Source organism: Acomys russatus, chromosome 12, assembly GCF_903995435.1.
Source record: "Acomys russatus chromosome 12, mAcoRus1.1, whole genome shotgun sequence".
Taxonomy (NCBI): Eukaryota; Metazoa; Chordata; class Mammalia; order Rodentia; family Muridae; genus Acomys; species Acomys russatus.
The window spans coordinates 9,451,247-9,468,825 of NC_067148.1; the positions used below are offsets into that span (position 1 = coordinate 9,451,247).

At 46.0% G+C, this 17,579-nt stretch overlaps 1 protein-coding gene across 2 annotated transcripts; it reads right to left on the bottom strand.

Moving 5' to 3' along the window:
* Positions 1-6,861: 6,861 nt before the first annotated feature.
* Positions 6,862-17,131, bottom strand: Hspd1 (heat shock protein family D (Hsp60) member 1). Of its 2 annotated transcripts, none has more exons than XM_051153828.1 (12): positions 17,035-17,131; positions 15,819-15,994; positions 13,633-13,885; positions 12,966-13,048; positions 12,279-12,374; positions 10,927-11,020; positions 10,527-10,695; positions 10,144-10,243; positions 9,125-9,370; positions 8,139-8,313; positions 7,560-7,738; positions 6,862-7,465 (listed from the first exon to the last, which is right to left on the bottom strand). In XM_051153828.1, exons 2-12 carry the CDS (start codon positions 15,990-15,992, stop codon positions 7,313-7,315), a joined length of 1,722 nt encoding a protein of 573 aa, XP_051009785.1. In that variant the 5' UTR covers positions 15,993-15,994; positions 17,035-17,131; the 3' UTR covers positions 6,862-7,312. The 2 variants fall into 2 exon arrangements, with proteins under 2 accessions (XP_051009785.1, XP_051009786.1); XM_051153829.1 differs by lacking the exon at positions 17,035-17,131 and adding an exon at positions 16,820-16,847.
* Between the last annotated feature and the right edge of the window lie 448 nt (positions 17,132-17,579).

Sequence of the window (17,579 nt, forward strand, 5' to 3'; positions counted from 1 at the left end):
GAGGAAAATCAGAACTGCCACCACCTACTTCTGACTAGCTTGTTCACTTATAGGAAGTCCTTTCATCTTCTTTTGAGAAGTCAGAAAGCGTTTGTTAAACCTGCCTTGATTCTAAGCCCGCTCCACTGAAAATGTGCACATTGAATATGGACCCACTTGTACATACAATTATTTCTTCAATCAAGTGTAACTCAAAAGTAATGTGTACCTTTGCAGGTTCTGCCTTTGTAATAAGGGATGTCACCACCACACGAGGATACTGCATCCCTTGATGTACAGAGCTAACAGTACCTAGCACCTCACATGAAAGGGTCACTGAGATGCAGTGTGTGCTTTATTAACCGTATCATGTTTAAGTTATTAGGTTCAGAGTATTTGTAACTTATTGTTATTAAGCCTTCCCTATGGCTCAGGATATTTGAGTAATCATATATTTAATGTTAAAACTCTGATTTTAAAAACTGCTAATGAAGTCTTAGCATTTTGGTATTTTAAATGGTTCTTAAGGGTAGCAGTAGATAATTCAGCATTGCTGGGACGTTGGTCCCAGGTACACTGAGTGGCTTGTGTGTTGTTTTTGTTTTCGGTGAGTGGTCCAGAGCTCTCAGCTACTTTTCTAGACATTTGAAACCTCCTCCCAGGTGCTTCCTCTGCACTTTGAAAATGCTGATTGTGTGTCAGAATTTTGTCTGCCCCTGTAGGCAGCAATGAGTAAGGTAGTTAATATGCCTCCAGCACTGCACAGCCCCCTTTTCTATTTATTGTGCATACTCACTTTCAATAATACTCTAAACTGATATTTTTTTAAAAAACAAATCATTGTAAGGGCTGAAGTCATGACTTAATAAAGTTAATTGTTTATTTTTGTATAGTGACTTTGGTTATGTTTTTATTTTTTAGTGTGTGTGTGTGTGTGTGTATGTATGTATATGTTTATTGTTGGTTTTTCAAGACAAGGTCTCCCTGTGTAGCCTCCCTGCCTGGCTGTCCTGCCACCCGCTGTTATTTAAGTCTTTTCTGTACTGTTTCAGTGTGTGTTGGGCAGATGGCCTAGCTTGCTTCCCTGTTGTTGGTGTGAACACTGTAAGCAAAAGCACTTGTGAGAGTGTGTTTATTTCAGCATCCAGGTCACAGTTTACAACAGACGGAAGCCAGCACAGGAGCTGAGGGTGGGAACTGAAGTAGACACTGGGAGAATGCTGCTCCTGGCTTGTCCCCAGGCTTATCCCAGCTGCCCAGGGACAGCACAGTCCACAGGAGCTTGGCCCTCCTGCATCAGTTAGCAGTCACAAAAATGTCTCACAGACAGCCACAGGCCAATCAGATGACCACAGTTCTTCAGCCCATAGCTCCCTCTCCCCAGGTGAGCTGAAAGCTGCGGCAGCTGTAATAACAGAAATACAGGACCATAGAATTCAGCATCTTACAAATCCTCTCACTGGTGCAGCATTCATCCTCGATTTGATGCTCAGCGCTGCCAGAACAATAGCAAAGCCTTCCATAGAGACAGACCGATCAATCTGAGCCAAACTCATTCTTCCTTCCTTCCTTTATTTATTTATTTATTTATTTATTTATTTATTTATTTATTTATTTATTTTTGGTTTTTCGAGACAGGGTTTCTCTGTGTAGCCTTGGCCATCCTGGACTCACTTTGTAGACCAGGCTGGCCTTGAACTCACAGTGATCCGCCTGCCTCTGCCTCCCGAGAGCTGGGATTAAAGGCGTGCGCCACCACGCCCAGCTCTCATTCTTCCTTTAGTCAGCATTGCAGCCAAATCACCCTCATACTAACCGGCTAGTCATGGGGCTCTCAGCTTCAGTTGGTGCGTGTGTGAATTTGCTCCGTACTCTCCTGAGTCCCTTTCTCTCGGGCACTGGTGTGCAGTTGTAAGGAGCTCACAGTACTCACACGGGCTTTTATAAGGCACACATCCAGAGCAAAGTGATTTGCATTTAATTGTACCCCTTGCGTTTGATTTGGCCTTTGGTATTTGATACAGTTTTGAGGGGGTATCATTAACCCGAGCTGGCCTGGGACTCACAGGAGATATTCTCAATACAGAGGCTCTTGTCCAGTTTCCCAAATGCTGAAAGTGTAGGTGTGAGCCGCCATACCTGGTGTGCATGCGCGCGTGTGTGTGTGTGTTTGGGTACACGGGTGCAGATGTTGGTGTGTAGCTGACATTGGGTGTCTTCCTTGCTGGCTCTTCATGCTGTTGTGTCAGAGTCTCAGGCTGAACCTGGAGCTCACTGATTCTGGCTAGTCCAGCTAGAGAGGATGCCCTGGGACACCTGCCTCTCAATGGCTGGGATTGCAGATGTTGCTATCTCTGCCTGACTTTTTACATAGATGCTAGAGATCTGAGTGCTGGTCCTCATGCATGCATAGCCAGCACTGCATCCTTTCAGTCATCACTCTTGGCCTGGAGTAGGGGGCATAATACTACATCCTACTCTATTTTGTTAAATAGATACGCTGTCAAATTCCTCCTACACCTATGGGTTTCACCAGAGTAGCTTCTTTTTGCCTTGGGTGGTAATTAATGCAGAGACACAACTTTTAGAGCGCTGAGGATAAGTGACTACCCTAAATGGGGCCTCTATTACTTTCCCAGCCCCCAAGGCTTTAGGGGAACATCTTGCAAGAAAGTGAAAAGACTGAGCAGGGAAATGGGAGTGCTGCAAGGTCTGTACAAGACATGGCCTCTACACACAGGAACGCACAGCTGCACAGGATGGAGGCCATCCACATTCCATCATGGGTGGGGGAGGGGCTCCTGAGGACCTTCCCCTCTCGGGCAGACTATTAGCAACTAATGGTTGCTGTGAGAGGGGGTGTCATTTTCTTCAATGGTGTAGCCACTGGTAAGTTGTTCATGATCCAATAAAAAAAAAAAAACTTCCCAAGCCATGCTCATGCAAGCAACTTTAATTAAATTCTCCGTCACACACACACACACACACACACACACACACACACACACACACACACATCCCACACACCAACATCAACTTGTTTAGAAGAAATTTCATGGGAAAGAGAGGGAGTGAGAGGGTAATGGGTGTTGTTCAAAACTGTTCAGAAAATAATAAATAAAAAGGATGGGGTGGGGGTGGAAAATCATGGAAAGACAGGGCAGCTTTTGTTTTGTTTTGTTTTTGTTTTTGTTTTTTGAGACAAGGTATCTGTGTAGCCTTGGCTGTCCTGGACATGAGTTATAGGCAAGGCTGGCCTCAAACAGAGATCCTCCTGTCTCTGCCTCCCAAGTCCTGGGATTAAAGGTATATGTTGCCACCACTGGCTTATTTTTTTTCATGCTTATTTTTAATCATCACAGTGATAGACCTGGTTTTATTTTATTACTAAAAAAAAAAATTCATAGCTAAGTGTGTGTGTGTGTGTGTGTGTGTGTGTGTATGGCTTTCATCTCACCACTCAGAAGGCAGAGGTAGGCAGATCTCTGAGTTCTCAGCAGCCAGCCTGGTCTGTTGGTGGCTAATTTTATAAAACAGTGTTTGTTTCTCTTAGTTTATTTCTTCTTTTTTTAAATATTTATTTATTGTGTGTACAGTACTCTGTTTGCATGTGTACCTGCATGCCAGAAGAGGGCACCAGATCTCATTATAGATGGTTATGAACCACCATGTGGTTGCTGAGAATTGAACTCAGGACCTTTGGAAGAGCAGACAGTGCTCTTAACCCCTGAGCCATCTCTTCAGCCCCTTCTTAGTTTATTTCTTAACCCACTATCACACAAATAATTGAGGCTCCTTTATATTTGTTTATAAAGCTTTACAACACAATCTTGAACAATTTGGGCTTGTTTTTTTTTTTCAAGACAGGGTCTCTCTGTGTAGCCTTGGCTGTCCTGAACTCACTCTGTAGACCAGGCTGGCCTCGTACTCACAATGATCCACCTGCCGAGGGCTGGGAGTAAAGGCGTATGCCACCACACCTGGCCTAATTTGTCTGTTCTTAATCCTCTATGTTATTTTGACTTCATTTTTGCCAAAATCCCCCCCGTTACTTGCTTTTTAGTTCTTTCTTTGCTCCAGCCGAATCCCCTATTTCCTCTTCTAACTCCTCCTCCCCTGGCTGGCAGGAAGTCCAGCCCTATTCTCTCCCCTGCTCAGCGATTGGCTGTAAGCTGCTTTATTGGCATACAAGGGGACAAGCGAGGAGTAGAGTTTATACAAGAGATTCTCAGAACAAGGTTTACAACCAGGTATGGGGGATACAGAAATCAGCATTTGAATTACACAATAACCTTTATCCCATCACTGGTCAGCAGAGTTAGTTCCAGGACAGCCAGGACTACACAGAGAATCCTTGTCTTGACAAATCAAAATAATAGCTACTAATAATTCATTTCAAAATTGTGTATGTGCATGGGTTTGTGTGAATGCAGGTGCCCACAGAAGGCCAGTTACAGATGTGGGCTTCCTTGGTTTTGGCACTGGGTACCCAATTTAGATCATTTATAAGAGCAGAAAGTGCCCTTACCTATGGAATGTCTGCAGCCCTCTGGACAGTTTTTTCAGTTGATTATTCATGACAAAGGTAGATAGTTCTTGGACTCCCCTTCTACCTGGTTGGGGTAATTTGAGAGTATTGGTTCTCTTTTTATATTTTCTGAGACAGGGTTTTAATTGTTTAACCATGGGTGGCCTCCAACTTTTCATTCTCCTACCTCAGCCTCCTGAAGGTGCTCAGTTTATAGTTTATGGTTTGTAGATTTCCTGCTTTTTTTCCATTTTCAGTCAGGGATGGCACACAGCTTTAGTCCTACCACTGGAGAGGCAGAGGCAACTGATCTCTGTGCGTTGAGGACAGCCTTGTCTCCGTTGAGTGCCCCAGGACAGCCACTGCTAAGCAGAGAAACCCTGTTTTGGGAAAAAACCAAAAACCCACCCAAACCAAACCAAATCCCCTTCTCCCTCTTCTTTTCTTCTTCTGTTTTATTTTATTTTTTCCTTTTGTGTAGCCTTGGCTGTCCTGGACTCAGTAGACCTGGCTGGCTTCAAACTCACAGCAATCCACCTGCCTCCCCCAGTGCTGGGATTAAAGGGGTGTGCCATCACACCCGGCTTAAACCACATTTCTTATTTAATTTATTCAGATTACATCTCAACTGTTATCCCCTCACTTTTATCTTCCCATTCCCCCCTCCCTCCCTCTTTCATCCTATTCCCCTCCCCTAGGTCTGTGACAGAAGGGAACCTCCTCACCCACCATATGATCACAGTGTATCAGGTCTCATCCTAGTACTTTTCCTCTGAGTACCACCAGCTAGAACCTGGAAACTAGATGTCCCTCAGTCGAAGAATGGCTAGAGAAACTGTGGTACATTTACACTAAGGAGTACTACTCAGCTATTAAAACAAGGGAATCCTGAGATTTGTAAGCATATGGATGGAACTAGAAATGATCATCCTGAGTCAATCCAGACCTAGAAAGATACACATTATATACTCATAATTGGACACTAGCCTAACAGCAATGTATTCACTTAGCAGGAGATTGGGATAGATACTGGCACTTTCTATTGGGACTCCGGGTGAGTTAAGGGAGAATGGGGAAATAGGACCCAGAGCTTCCTGGAACCCTAAAAGACCATTAAGGCTGGCTGATCTGGACCCGGGGGGGGGGGGGGGGGGGAGGTCTGCTCAAACTACTGTACCAACCAGGGACAACGCATGCAGTAAACTAGAACCCCTATCCAGATGGACAGCATATTAATCCACATTTCTTAAGTATTTCCTGTTACTTCAACATTGATGTTGGACGCCAGACTGGAGCTGCATGTTTGAAATCAGGCCAGCCATTTGCTTTGCAGGGGTCTTGGACCAGCGCATCTCTATCCACCTGTGGCTATTTCTGCCAATGGAAACACTATTGGTGTTTCTCTTCTGAGAAAGCAGTGACTGTCTGGGTTCCTTTCCTCTTGGTTACTTATTTTTGAAGTAGATGCAAGTACATTTCCACAGCTAAACTACTGGACCAGTGTTTGCCCTTTTCCATTTCTGGCTCATTCTGATTCTGGGAATTTCCATCCTTTGTTCAAATAAACTGGAAACAGCCAGATCTTGCTTTCTGGAGCCTGCTGAATCTACAATACATTCTTGCATCTTTAACTGACCTTCTTGATTCTTCCACGCTAAGAAATGCACACTTCACTGTTTGGGATGTATGTAAAGGTTTGCAGGGGAGGGGGAATTAAACCTAGGGCCTCATATTTAATTAGCTGGATCCCTGGTCATCCTTGACTGAAGGGCTTATAAAACGTGTTTAGCAGCTAGTACTGACCAAGGTACCCACAAATATATTTTTTTTCTAAACTATTGACTTTATATTTGGGCAAACACACACCAAAGCAGGAGGACAATTTTGAGTCCTCAGGGTTGAAGCTGGAAGCTTTCACTAACTGGTTAAGACTGTCTAGCTCTAAGGCCCAGGGATCTCCCTATTTCTGTATCTCCAGCACTGGAAACCAAGTTAAAGCACCCTTGCTAGCATAGCAAGCAGCTGACAAGGCCAGCCCAGATTCTACACAATTTAGGATTACACTCAGAGGAAAAACCACCACCACCCCTTTTTTTGGTCTTTCAAGACAGGGTTTCTCTGTGTACCTTAGCTGTCCTGGACTCATCCTGTAGACCAGGCTGGCCTTGAACTCACATTGATACACCTGCCTCTGCCTCCCGAGTGCTGGGCTTAAAAGCGTGTGCTACCATGCCTGGCTACACACTCTCCTTTATGCCCAGGCCTCAGAACATAGGTAGGGTGTTTCTATATACCCAACTGTGTGTGCTCTGATTGGCTCATCTTCAAGACCACGGAAGAGCTAACAAAACCAGGAACTTTAAACAAAATTTTATTACACAAAGGTTGTCACATAATTGGATACTTGTCTACTTTGTACACAATTATTCTCTCTCCACAGGAAGGCTGCTTCTGAACTTCTCATGTGGTGACACAGCGCTACAATCCTGACTGTAACAGAACAGTGGAAATGCCTCAGTGATTTGAGTTGAAAGCAGGACACTGGCATATGGCTCTTGCACCCAGTATCAGGAATGTACAAATGTCTTTATTCAAAAATACAAAATAAATTATCTGTAGGCATGGACAATGACAGCAGTAAACCATTGTATATTGTCGATGGGAACCAGTAACTGATGGCTACAGTGACCAGCCAGCCTTCTCTTCAGTCAGTTTCTTCAGGTCACTTCTCTGAAGTTAGCGGTGAGGAACCTGCCTGGAGCTTCCTGTCACAGTTCATTGATAAGGGCAAAACACTATTCTGAGTTAGAACATGCCGCCTCCCATACCCCCTCCCATCCCACCCATTGCACCCATTCCAGGGTCCTTCTCTTCTTTAGGGATTTCTGTCACTACAGCTTCAGCTGTGGTTAGCAAAGAGGCCACACCAGCAGCATCCAGTAAAGCAGTTCTTACAACCTAGAAAATATTTTTAGTAAAATGATTAAGAAAGAATGAAAACCATATAAAACAGAGCAACTCACCAATGTTTAAGAAACGCTGAATCACTTACCTTTGTTGGATCAATGATACCCTTTTCCACCATGTTCACAAAGTCTCCGAGCATAGCGTCATAACCAACCTCTGAGGAACTCTGCAGAATTTTCTCAACTATCAAAGATCCTTCAACACCTGCATTCTTAGCAATAGTCATTGCAGGAATTTTGAGTGCTCTTTTAATAATTTCTATACCTACAAAGAAAACACATTTTCACAAATTTACTTTTGTTTTCCCCTTTTGAGGAGCTGGAGATGGCTGCTCTTCCAGAGGGCCTAGCTTGATCCTGGGCACCCATGTGGCAGATCACTACTACAGTTAACTCCAGATCCAGGGGAATCTGATGCCCTCTTCTGGCCTCTGAGAGCACTGCATGCACATAGCACACAAAGACATACAGGCAAAAATAATGCCCCCCCCCCACACAAAATAATTAAGGACAAGAGCAATAAAAACAAAAATCAAAGTCCTATGTGTGAAAGTACTCATCCCCTATAAAATAAAGGTACACTGTTAATTACCTCTCTGGCATCAACAATACCACTTTTCAACAACAGAACCAGGTCACAAACTCATTCAAAAGCTAATCTGTACCTATTTTCTGATCTTCATTAGCAGGCTGTAGTGAATCCAAGGCTGGGGTGCAGCGGAGCAGAGCGCAGCCCCCTCCGAGAACAATGCCTTCCTCAACAGCCGCTCTTGTGGCATTGAGGGCGTCAGTGACTCTGTCCTTCTTCTCATTCACTTCAACATCACTTGTCCCTCCAACCTACAGATGGAAAGAATGATAGTCAGCAATGACCACCTGAAGCCATTTGGAGGGCAAGCCTGTGCTGAGCTGGGTGTGGTGTCACACAGCTATGACAACAGCACTCCAGAGCCTAAGGCAAGTAGATTACCCCAACTCTAGCCTGGGCTAGAGCTCAAAACAAAAGCAACAATAAAAGCAGTTCTAAAATAAAAGGTTATTATTCGTTACCGGGGGCTGGGACTCAGACTTCTGAGGACTGTACCCCACTACCCAAAAAAAGAACTTTTCCAGAACTTCCCACAGCAACAAAGTAAACTGTGGTTTAGGAAAAAGATGCTAGCCAGGCAGTGGTGGTACATGCCTCCAGCACTCAGGAGGCATAGGCAGGCACATCTCTCTGAGTTCAGGGCCAGCCTGGTCTATAAACTGACTTCTAGGGTAGAGATGGACACATAGAAGAGGAAAAAAGAAAGTCTGTAAATTGGGTGGTGTCAGACTGCTTGTACCACACAGGGTAAGGAATGGTTCAGTCCGCAGCACAACACCAGTCAGGGCCAGATGCCTGTTTAAGACTTAGAAGGCCTTGGGATATGGCCCAATTAGGTCAAAGGGCTTGTCTGGCAAGCCCACTGGCCTGAGTACTCCCTGGAACCACAGTGGACAGGTAACTGCTAACTTGACTAACTGCTGCTCCTGACTGCTATGTGTGACCCATGGCAAGTGTGGTTGTGCACGTGTGCGTGCGCACACACACACCACAAGATATTTAATTACTATTGGTAACCTCCACAGTCACTTGGCTCAGAGCTGAAGTGCAAGTCACTCTTACCTTCAGCACAGCTACGCCATCTGAAAGTTTAGCAAGTCGCTCGTTCAGCTTTTCCTTTTCATATTCACTGGTTGTGATGTCCAGCTGCTCCGTGATTTCTTGAATACGTTTCTCAATTTGAGCTTTGTCACCTTTTCCTTTCAAAAGCATGGCGTCATCTTTGGTGACAATGACCTCTCCAACTTTTCCTAAGTCATGAGCTTGCACATCTTCAAGATTTAGATTCAAGCCCTCTTCTCCAAATACCTGTGAGAGCAGTGTGCTATTAATGTCTTCCATTAGACCAGGCTCATCACTAAATGTACAGACACTTTGTGTGGAGGAACAGCTTTTTAGGGCTGGAGATGACTCAGCAGTCGAGAGCACAGGCTGCTCTACTCTACCAGGGGTCCTAGTGCAAATCTCAGCATCCATACGGCAGCTTACATCTGTCTATACCTGAAGTCTTATGAGGTCAAGTGGATGCTTCTTCTGGTGTGCATACATGCAGATAAAATGTGTGTGTGCATGTGCACGTGCACACACACAGTAAAGAAAAATGCTATTTGTCTTTGAGATGTCAAGACCACTGGTATCTCAAAACAAGCTCTGAATAAAATCATATACAAATTGGAACTGGTTTTAGGGGCTGGAGAGAAGGCTCAGCATGTAAGACCCCTGGCTACTCTTCCAGAGGTCCAGAGTTCAAATCCCAGCAACGACATGGTGGCTCACAAGTATCTATAATGTGATCTAATGCCCTTTTCTGACCTGCAGGCATACATGCAGACAGAGCACTGTAATCATAATTTTAAAAAAGAAATTGGAGCTAGTTTTATTTAGGTTTTGAGAAATTTTAATCGTGTCCACTCTTAGGCTAAACTCAGCAAGTTAAAAATGTGACCATAACTCAATCAGTATGTTCTAAATAACTAATAGAAAGGAACAGCCATATCCATTTATGAAGTGTACATTCTATTCTTTGCAGTCTAGAAGAGCAAACATCACCGAGCAAAGGAGCATGACAATCATCTACTTACTGCACCACCAGTAGCAATAGCCATGTCTTTAAGCTGGTTCTTCCTATTGTCCCCAAACCCTGGAGCTTTGACCGCTACAACCTGAAGACCAACCTTCAGCCTGTAAAGAACATTTAATCATGTTAACATTTAAACTGAAGCACGCAGATCAAGCATGGAATGAAGTCCAAAAAGTGACACACGTCAAGCCAGGCAGTGGTGGGGCACACCTCTGACCCCAGATCTCGGGACGCAGAGGCAGGTGGAGCTCTGTGAGTTCAAGGCCAGCCTGACTTACAGGACAGGCAAGGCTACACAGAGAAACCCTGTCTGAAAAACAAAAAAGCAACACAAATCACCTTCTACATGAAGATATATAAACCACCCAATCCACTGTCCATTACCTGTTCAAAACCAGTGTGCTTAGAGCTTCTCCATCAACATCTTCAGCAATTATGACCAAGGGCTTCCGGTGAGCATTGGCAATCTCAAGAGCAGGTACAATGGACTGGACACTAGAAATTTTCTTTTCACTCAACAGAACATAGGCATCTTGGAACTCACATTTTTGACCTATAAAAACATGAGCAATAAACCCGAATTTTAATAGTACTGAAAAAAAAAAACTAACAAATTACTTCTATAAATAGACAAGTAACTCATATTTTTCTCTTCATTTACTGAACCATTAACTTTTGAAACATAACAATTTTCACTTGTTTCATCATCTCACTTCCTATGGTTGACAGTTTATTTACAGCTTAAAGTATATTTTAAAGATTTCATTTACTGACTTGCACTTACCTTTTGATGTGTTAATAAAATATGGGGAAATATATCCTCTATCAAACTTCATGCCTTCAATAATTTCTAACTCATCATTCAGGGTTTTTCCATCCTATAAAAAGCCAAAGAATTAGAGGAATGGATTTCAATGAAGAAACAAAACTTGGGAAGCTAAATCTAAAGATGGCTCAAGGTTAAGAACGTTTGCTGCAGGGCCAGGTTAGGTTTTCTCAGCACCCACACGTTGGCTCGCAACTGCAGTTCCAGAGAATCTGCTGTTTCTTCTGTACTCTGAGGTATTAGGCGTACATGTGGTACACACATATACATATTCAGGCAAACACTCATACATAGAAAATAACAATCTTTTACCAGCTGGGCAGTGGTGGCGCACATCTTTAATCCCAGCACTTGGGAGGCAGAGGCAGGTGGATCGCTGTGAGTTCAAGGCCAGCCTGGTCTACAAAGTGAGTCCAGGACAGTCAAGGCTACACAGAGAAACCCTGTCTCAAAAAACAAACAAACAACTACTCAACAGACTACTCAAGTGTAAGGACTCAGCACAGAAATGCTGTGGAGCATCTAACTACGAAAACACTGATTAAAGCTGAGCCTGGGGACACAAGCCTTTGCTCCCATCAGTGAAGAGATAGCAGAAGAATGCCATCCTTTTGAGGTTGAAGCCTATACAGTCCCAGGCCAGTCAGAGCTGCAAAGTGAAGCCTTACGCCATTCTCCCTTTTATTTACAGCTAGCTCGAGAACATATTACTTAAGTTGGCCAAACTTATTCTAGGAGGCAAAGCTCCCAATTCACAGACCAGCAGTGACTCAGTACAGATGTCAAGACAAAGGAAGGAACTGTGCTGGTACAAACAAGAGATTCATGTGTTGCAGAGTATTTGATCCCAGTGTGATCCCTAAGATTGGGACTGTACATCCCTGCCTCCTGTGGTTGAGCCCTAACATACATCTTTAATCCAAGAGCTCTGTACATAGGGTTTAATTTAACCCTAGGTCAAGAGGCAGAGCAACAAAGCAGCTGACAGGCATTAGGAGGGACTTTGTGATGAGTATTTAAGACATCATGTAGAAGTAGGAGCTTTTAGCTCTTTAGTTCCTTTGCCTTGTGGTTTTTTTGGCCTTCCCCCCTGGGCCGTCGTCAGCTGAGCAGGAAAGTTGTCAGCTTGGTGCTTTCTCTGTCTCTCTGAGCTAGCAGGCTTTCACCTGAGCATCTGGCTCCTGAGTCTTTATTGGTAAACCAGAGTGTTTTGGAGTTTCCATTAAAAGAACATTCATGTTTTTTATTTGGAAAACAGCTGACAGACACCCCATTGACGTGTTATCAAACATATAAAGCCCCACACTTGCCTTCACTGTGATGACGCCCTTCCTTCCAACCTTTTTCATTGCATCAGAAATGATGTTTCCAATGTCCTTGTCTCCATTTGCAGAAATTGTAGCCACCTGAAATAAGATTAGTATTTTCAACCCTCTTTCCCTCTGGGCCCTCTAAACTGTTATTTTGCAGTTTTAATTAAGTACTGGTTGAATGGAGCTGCACTCTCAGTCCTTCCATTCTTTGGTACATTAAGAATAAACAAAAAGGGCTGGAAAGATGGCTCAGGGGCTAAGACTCCGGTTCAGGTCAGTACCCAGCACCCACACAGTGGTTAACACCTTCTTGTAGGGTTCATGCACGCACAGACGCAGACACACACAGGCACATACCCATAAAAAACACTTGCCTACTATGCTTCAAGGACCAGGTTTGAACCCACATAGGGCAGGGCACATTGACAGCACTTTAGAACATCTTTGCCAATACCACAAATCTTATTTTATAGCCATGTAAAACAAACAAACAAAAGACCCATTAAGATCCAAATTAGTAGGCAGGGCAGCAGTGGGACAAGCCTTTAATCCCAGCACCTCAGAAGCAGAGGCAGGTGGATCTCTGAGTTCAAGGGCAACCTGGTCTATAGGTCAAATTCTAGAACAGCCAAAAGATCCAAATTAGTCACTCAAGTCTTTTCAAACATGAAATAAAATCCTTACCTGAGCAATTTCTTCAGGGGTTGTCACAGGTTTAGATTGTTTTTTAAGTTCAGCAATTACAGCATCAACAGCCAACATGACACCTAGTTCAAGAACATATGTCACTACAATGCTTATTTTATCATGGTTCCCAAGCTGAGTACCAGCGTACAGATACCTAACATTCCCTGCAAGCTCTGTGTCTGTGCTCTCCTAATTGAACCAAGTGACATGGCATGCACACAGTCATTTGTAATTTTACAATTAAGTAACATTTTGAAAACTTGACCAAGATGTTGAGTGGTGGCTCACATCTGTAATCCCAGCACCAAGACATTGAGACAAGAGGATTGCTCTAAGTTTGAGAGCCACATGGATTATAGAGGGCACCAAGCCAGGGCAGGCTAAGAGGGAGATCCTACCCATTCTTAACAAAACATGAAGTAGTTTCACTTCCATTAAATGACTCACTGAAGGCATGAGTTTGATCTTGACATAAAGGTAGGAGAGGGCAACCCCACCAAGAACGCATGCACACCCGCATACATATTCTCTCTCTCTCCAACAAATGCAATAAACAGCCTCTCTACAGAGAGAAACTCTGTCTTAAAAAACCAAAAACCAAACAAAAACAAAGATAAAAGGCTAAGAGCCCCAAAAACCAAAACAAGAGACATGGTACTCTTACCTCTCCGGATTTCCACTGGATTAGCCCCTTTGCTGATCTTCTCAAAGCCCTCCTTGGCAATAGAACGTGCCAGAACAGTAGCAGTGGTAGTGCCATCCCCAGCCTCTTCATTTGTGTTATTGGCAACATCCTGAACAAGTTTAGCTCCGATATTTTTGTATTTATCCTTTAAATCAATTGACTTTGCAACGGTGACCCCATCTTTTGTTACTTTGGGACTTCCCCAACTCTGTTCAATAATCACAGTTCTTCCCTACAGCGACAGAAGAGAACAGCAACCCTCAACAGCAAGCTTCAAAGTTGTCATTTGCAACGTCCTGCAACATGAATCTCAAAGACCACGTTCATCAACACTCTTAGGCAGACAAAAATGAACTCCGCTAATTTGCCAGGTGTCTAACTTGAATGAGGCACAAAAGGAGACAGAGCCTGGCCCTCACAGATGGTCACCAAACCCCAGGACATTCTCCACTTCATTTGCACTTGAGTGTTGGTTATGAACTAGTTTTTCTTCTTTTATTTTCTTGCTTTTCTGACAGGGTTTCTCTCTGTAGCCTTAGCTGTCCTCACAAACATCTGCCTGCCTCTGCTTCCTGAGTGCTGGGATTAGAGGACCGCACCACCATGGCTGGCTACGAACTGCTATTTTTTCTTGATATATTATTTATTTATTTATTTATTACATATACACACCAGAAGAGGGCATCAGATCTCATTATACGTGGTTGCTGGGAATTGAACTCAGGACCTTTGGAAGAACAACCAGTGCTCTTAACCTCTGAGCCCTCTCTCCAATCCATGAACTGCTATTTTTAAAGCTCGATCTACTTTAACGTTCATTCAATAAATACCAGCCAGCAAGGTTAAGACTAGTATGTTCTTCCTTTTATTCAATAGGTAACTTTAAAATATGGCACAATTTGGCAACTTTTGAATTTGAACCAAACTGCTATCCTGTCTTGAGGTATGTAAACAGTACTTTATGCAGCTTTTTGTTTGTTTTTGTGACAGGGTTTCTCTGTGTAGTACCAGCTGTCCTGAAACTCAATTTCTAAACCAGGCTGGTTTAGAACTCAAGAGATCCACCTGCCTCCGCCTCCTACGTGCTGGGATTCTGCACCTCTTTAGGTCACTGTACACCAATTTAAAGTGACTGGACCGTATCAAAGTACTGCAGCTCTCTACCCAAGCACGCTTGAGTCTGATCACAGCCTTTGACCTCAGCACTGATCTGAGGCTAGGTCAGCTATGACTACAGACCTTGTCTTAATAAATTCATGCAGGAAGCAGTACACTCAATTCCTACACTTGGGGGGTGGAAGGGAGGAGGATCAGGAGTTCAAGGATAGCCTTGCCACACAGGGAGTTAGAAGCCAGACTAAGCTGCTGAGACTCTCTCAAAGAGCCAAACCACAAGTTTCTTTCCAAGAGCAAGTGAAAACACTTCTGGAGATGTGTGGTGCTGACAATTACCTACGGAACAATGCAAATTAAGCCATCTTAAAAGGAGAAACATAACCTGCAGTGCTGGTGCACACCTTTATCCAGGCCCTTGGAGGCAGAGACAGAGTTCCAGGCCACCCAGGAACACAATTAACAACCCTGCCTTAAATGGCAGCAGGAAGTATGGAGAGAAAAGATGGCTCAGTGGTTAAAGAGCACAGGCTGCTCTTCCAAAGGACCCGGAGTCCAATCTCCAGCACCCAGACATGCAGACAGGCAGAACACCAATGCAGACAAAGACAAAACCTTAAAAAAGTAATGACTTTAAGTGCACTTACATATATTAGGGTATTTCAGTAAACTAAGTGAAACCTCTCACCTTCAATTTTACACGTATTATTAGACTTGACCTGTACTTTCCCCCCCTATACCCTGTAAGTACTGGGAAAGGATCCAAAATTTAATGCAAGCACACACACAAGATTAATTGTGCCTCAAGTTTGGAAATCCTCCTTGAGCTATTTCTACTCTATTACATCACACTGCACGAAAAGTCCCTCAAATCGGCGGAAGCAATGTTAAGACCAGAATGGCCAACTACCAAACTCTTCAGTAACATTCCCCAAGCCACCAAATTATACCACATGCAAAGTAGATTTTCACAAAACTTGATACCAAAATAGTCTGGTCTTGCAGCTACAGAACACTATTCTTTAATCAACATGATTTAAGTATTCTGTTACCTTTGGCCCCATTGTAACAGCTACAGCGTCGGCTAAAAGGTCTACACCTTGAAGCATTAAGGCTCGAGCATCCGCCCCAAATTTTACGTCTTTGGCATAGGCCCGAGTGAGATGAGGAGCCAGTGCCCGGGACACTGGTCTCATCTGGCGAAGGACTGTAGGTAGTCGAAGCATTTCTGGGGGAGGGAGAAAAAAAAAAAAAAGATCACTATTATCTAAGGACAAACTTGTCCACCTGTGTTTCAAAACATGGAAGGCTCGATGGGAGATCTGCTAGCTGTCTTCTGGTAACCGCCGCGCCTGGGCCACAAACGGCGCTGCAGCCTCAGGACTAAGGAGACCGCCCCCACTCCTGACCTACAGCACCTAGCCCAAGAAACCATTTCCCCATGGTCACCCACACCTGCAGGCGCGAGTTAATTTTTCACTGCCAAAGCGGCCTTGGGAGCGGACCCACTCCGAAAGTGTCTGGGGTGGGGGGTGGGGTAGAAAAAAAAAATCAGGCTGTCGTAAGCGAGGCAGGTTCCAGATGCAAGTGCCCAGGGAACTGTACAAGTCCTTATGACGGTGCAAAACCCGACTCAGGAGGGGGGTGTCCGCAGGTATGCACCCGGAGCTACTGTAGCATAGCGGCTAGCATGGCGGCAGCCCAGCCCAGCCGCGCGGCCCCACGTGTCTTCCCGACCACGAGCCCGAGCAAGGTCAAAGCCAAGGCGCCCGGTCCCTGCAGCCAAAGGGGACGAGAAGGGACCGCGACCACCCTCCGTCAGAGTCCAGCGGCGCGCGGGGCGCCAAGTGGCACCGGAGGGCCCCAGCGGTTCCCACCCTGGCCCGTCCTTGCTCCCGCGCTTGGCCTGGGTCGCGTGGTCCCCACCGCACGTGACGAAACCCGCGTGGCCCTACCGGGCCAGGACGAGGGGAGCCGAGCCTGCGGCCACACTTGTCCCCAGAGCCCCCGTGCTCCGTCCCCGCTGCACGCCGTGCATGCCAAGGCCGCGTACCTGCGGGGCGGCGGCGGCGGGAGAGGACTCGGCGAGGCAGGCCGTCGGCGGCGAGTGAGGGACCGAGCGCAGGGCGCGCACCGCAATGAGCCCGAGTCCCCTCCCTCCGCCGCCCCGCCCAGCGGCCCCGCGAGCGCGCGCGCCCCGCTCCCCCTCCCCCGACGCCCCGGAGCCCTGCAATCTGCATGCGGCGCGCTCGGCCCCGCCCTCCGTACCCGAGCGGCCTCAGCCCCGCGGGTCCCCCGCCGCCGTACGCTAGTTCCCGGGCCAAGTGCCGTTCTAGAATCTTCCCGAAGGCGCCCCGCTTGCCGTGGGTCAAAGGTCAAGCGGCGTCATTTCCGGAAAGGGGGGGTTGACGGAGGGCTCGTTCTTTCACCTCCAGGGGCCGCCTGGAAAAGCCTAGAAAGTACTCCCCTTTTCTTCCGCCTCCCGCCGCCCCCGTCGGCGGCCTTGCGCGGAGCCCTCGCCACCAATCGGCGCGCGCGCTGGCGTGGCCGCCCTCTCGCACGCTCAGGGGCTGAGTGCGCCTGCGCGCGGCGTGGCCTTTTTCACGTGTCCGGGGCTGGACCGCAGGACTCTCCTTGCAGCGGCGGTCTGAGTGCGGAGTCCGGCGCTGCGGCTGCAAGTCATGGTGAGTGGGTTGCGGCCCACGGCGTGCCCGTGTGCTCCATAGGACTGGCAGGACGGGGAGTGGGGGTCCACTCGGTGCCCGGCGCCCGCCCGTGGCTCTGCAGAAGCGAGGCCTGTGCGACTCACCCTC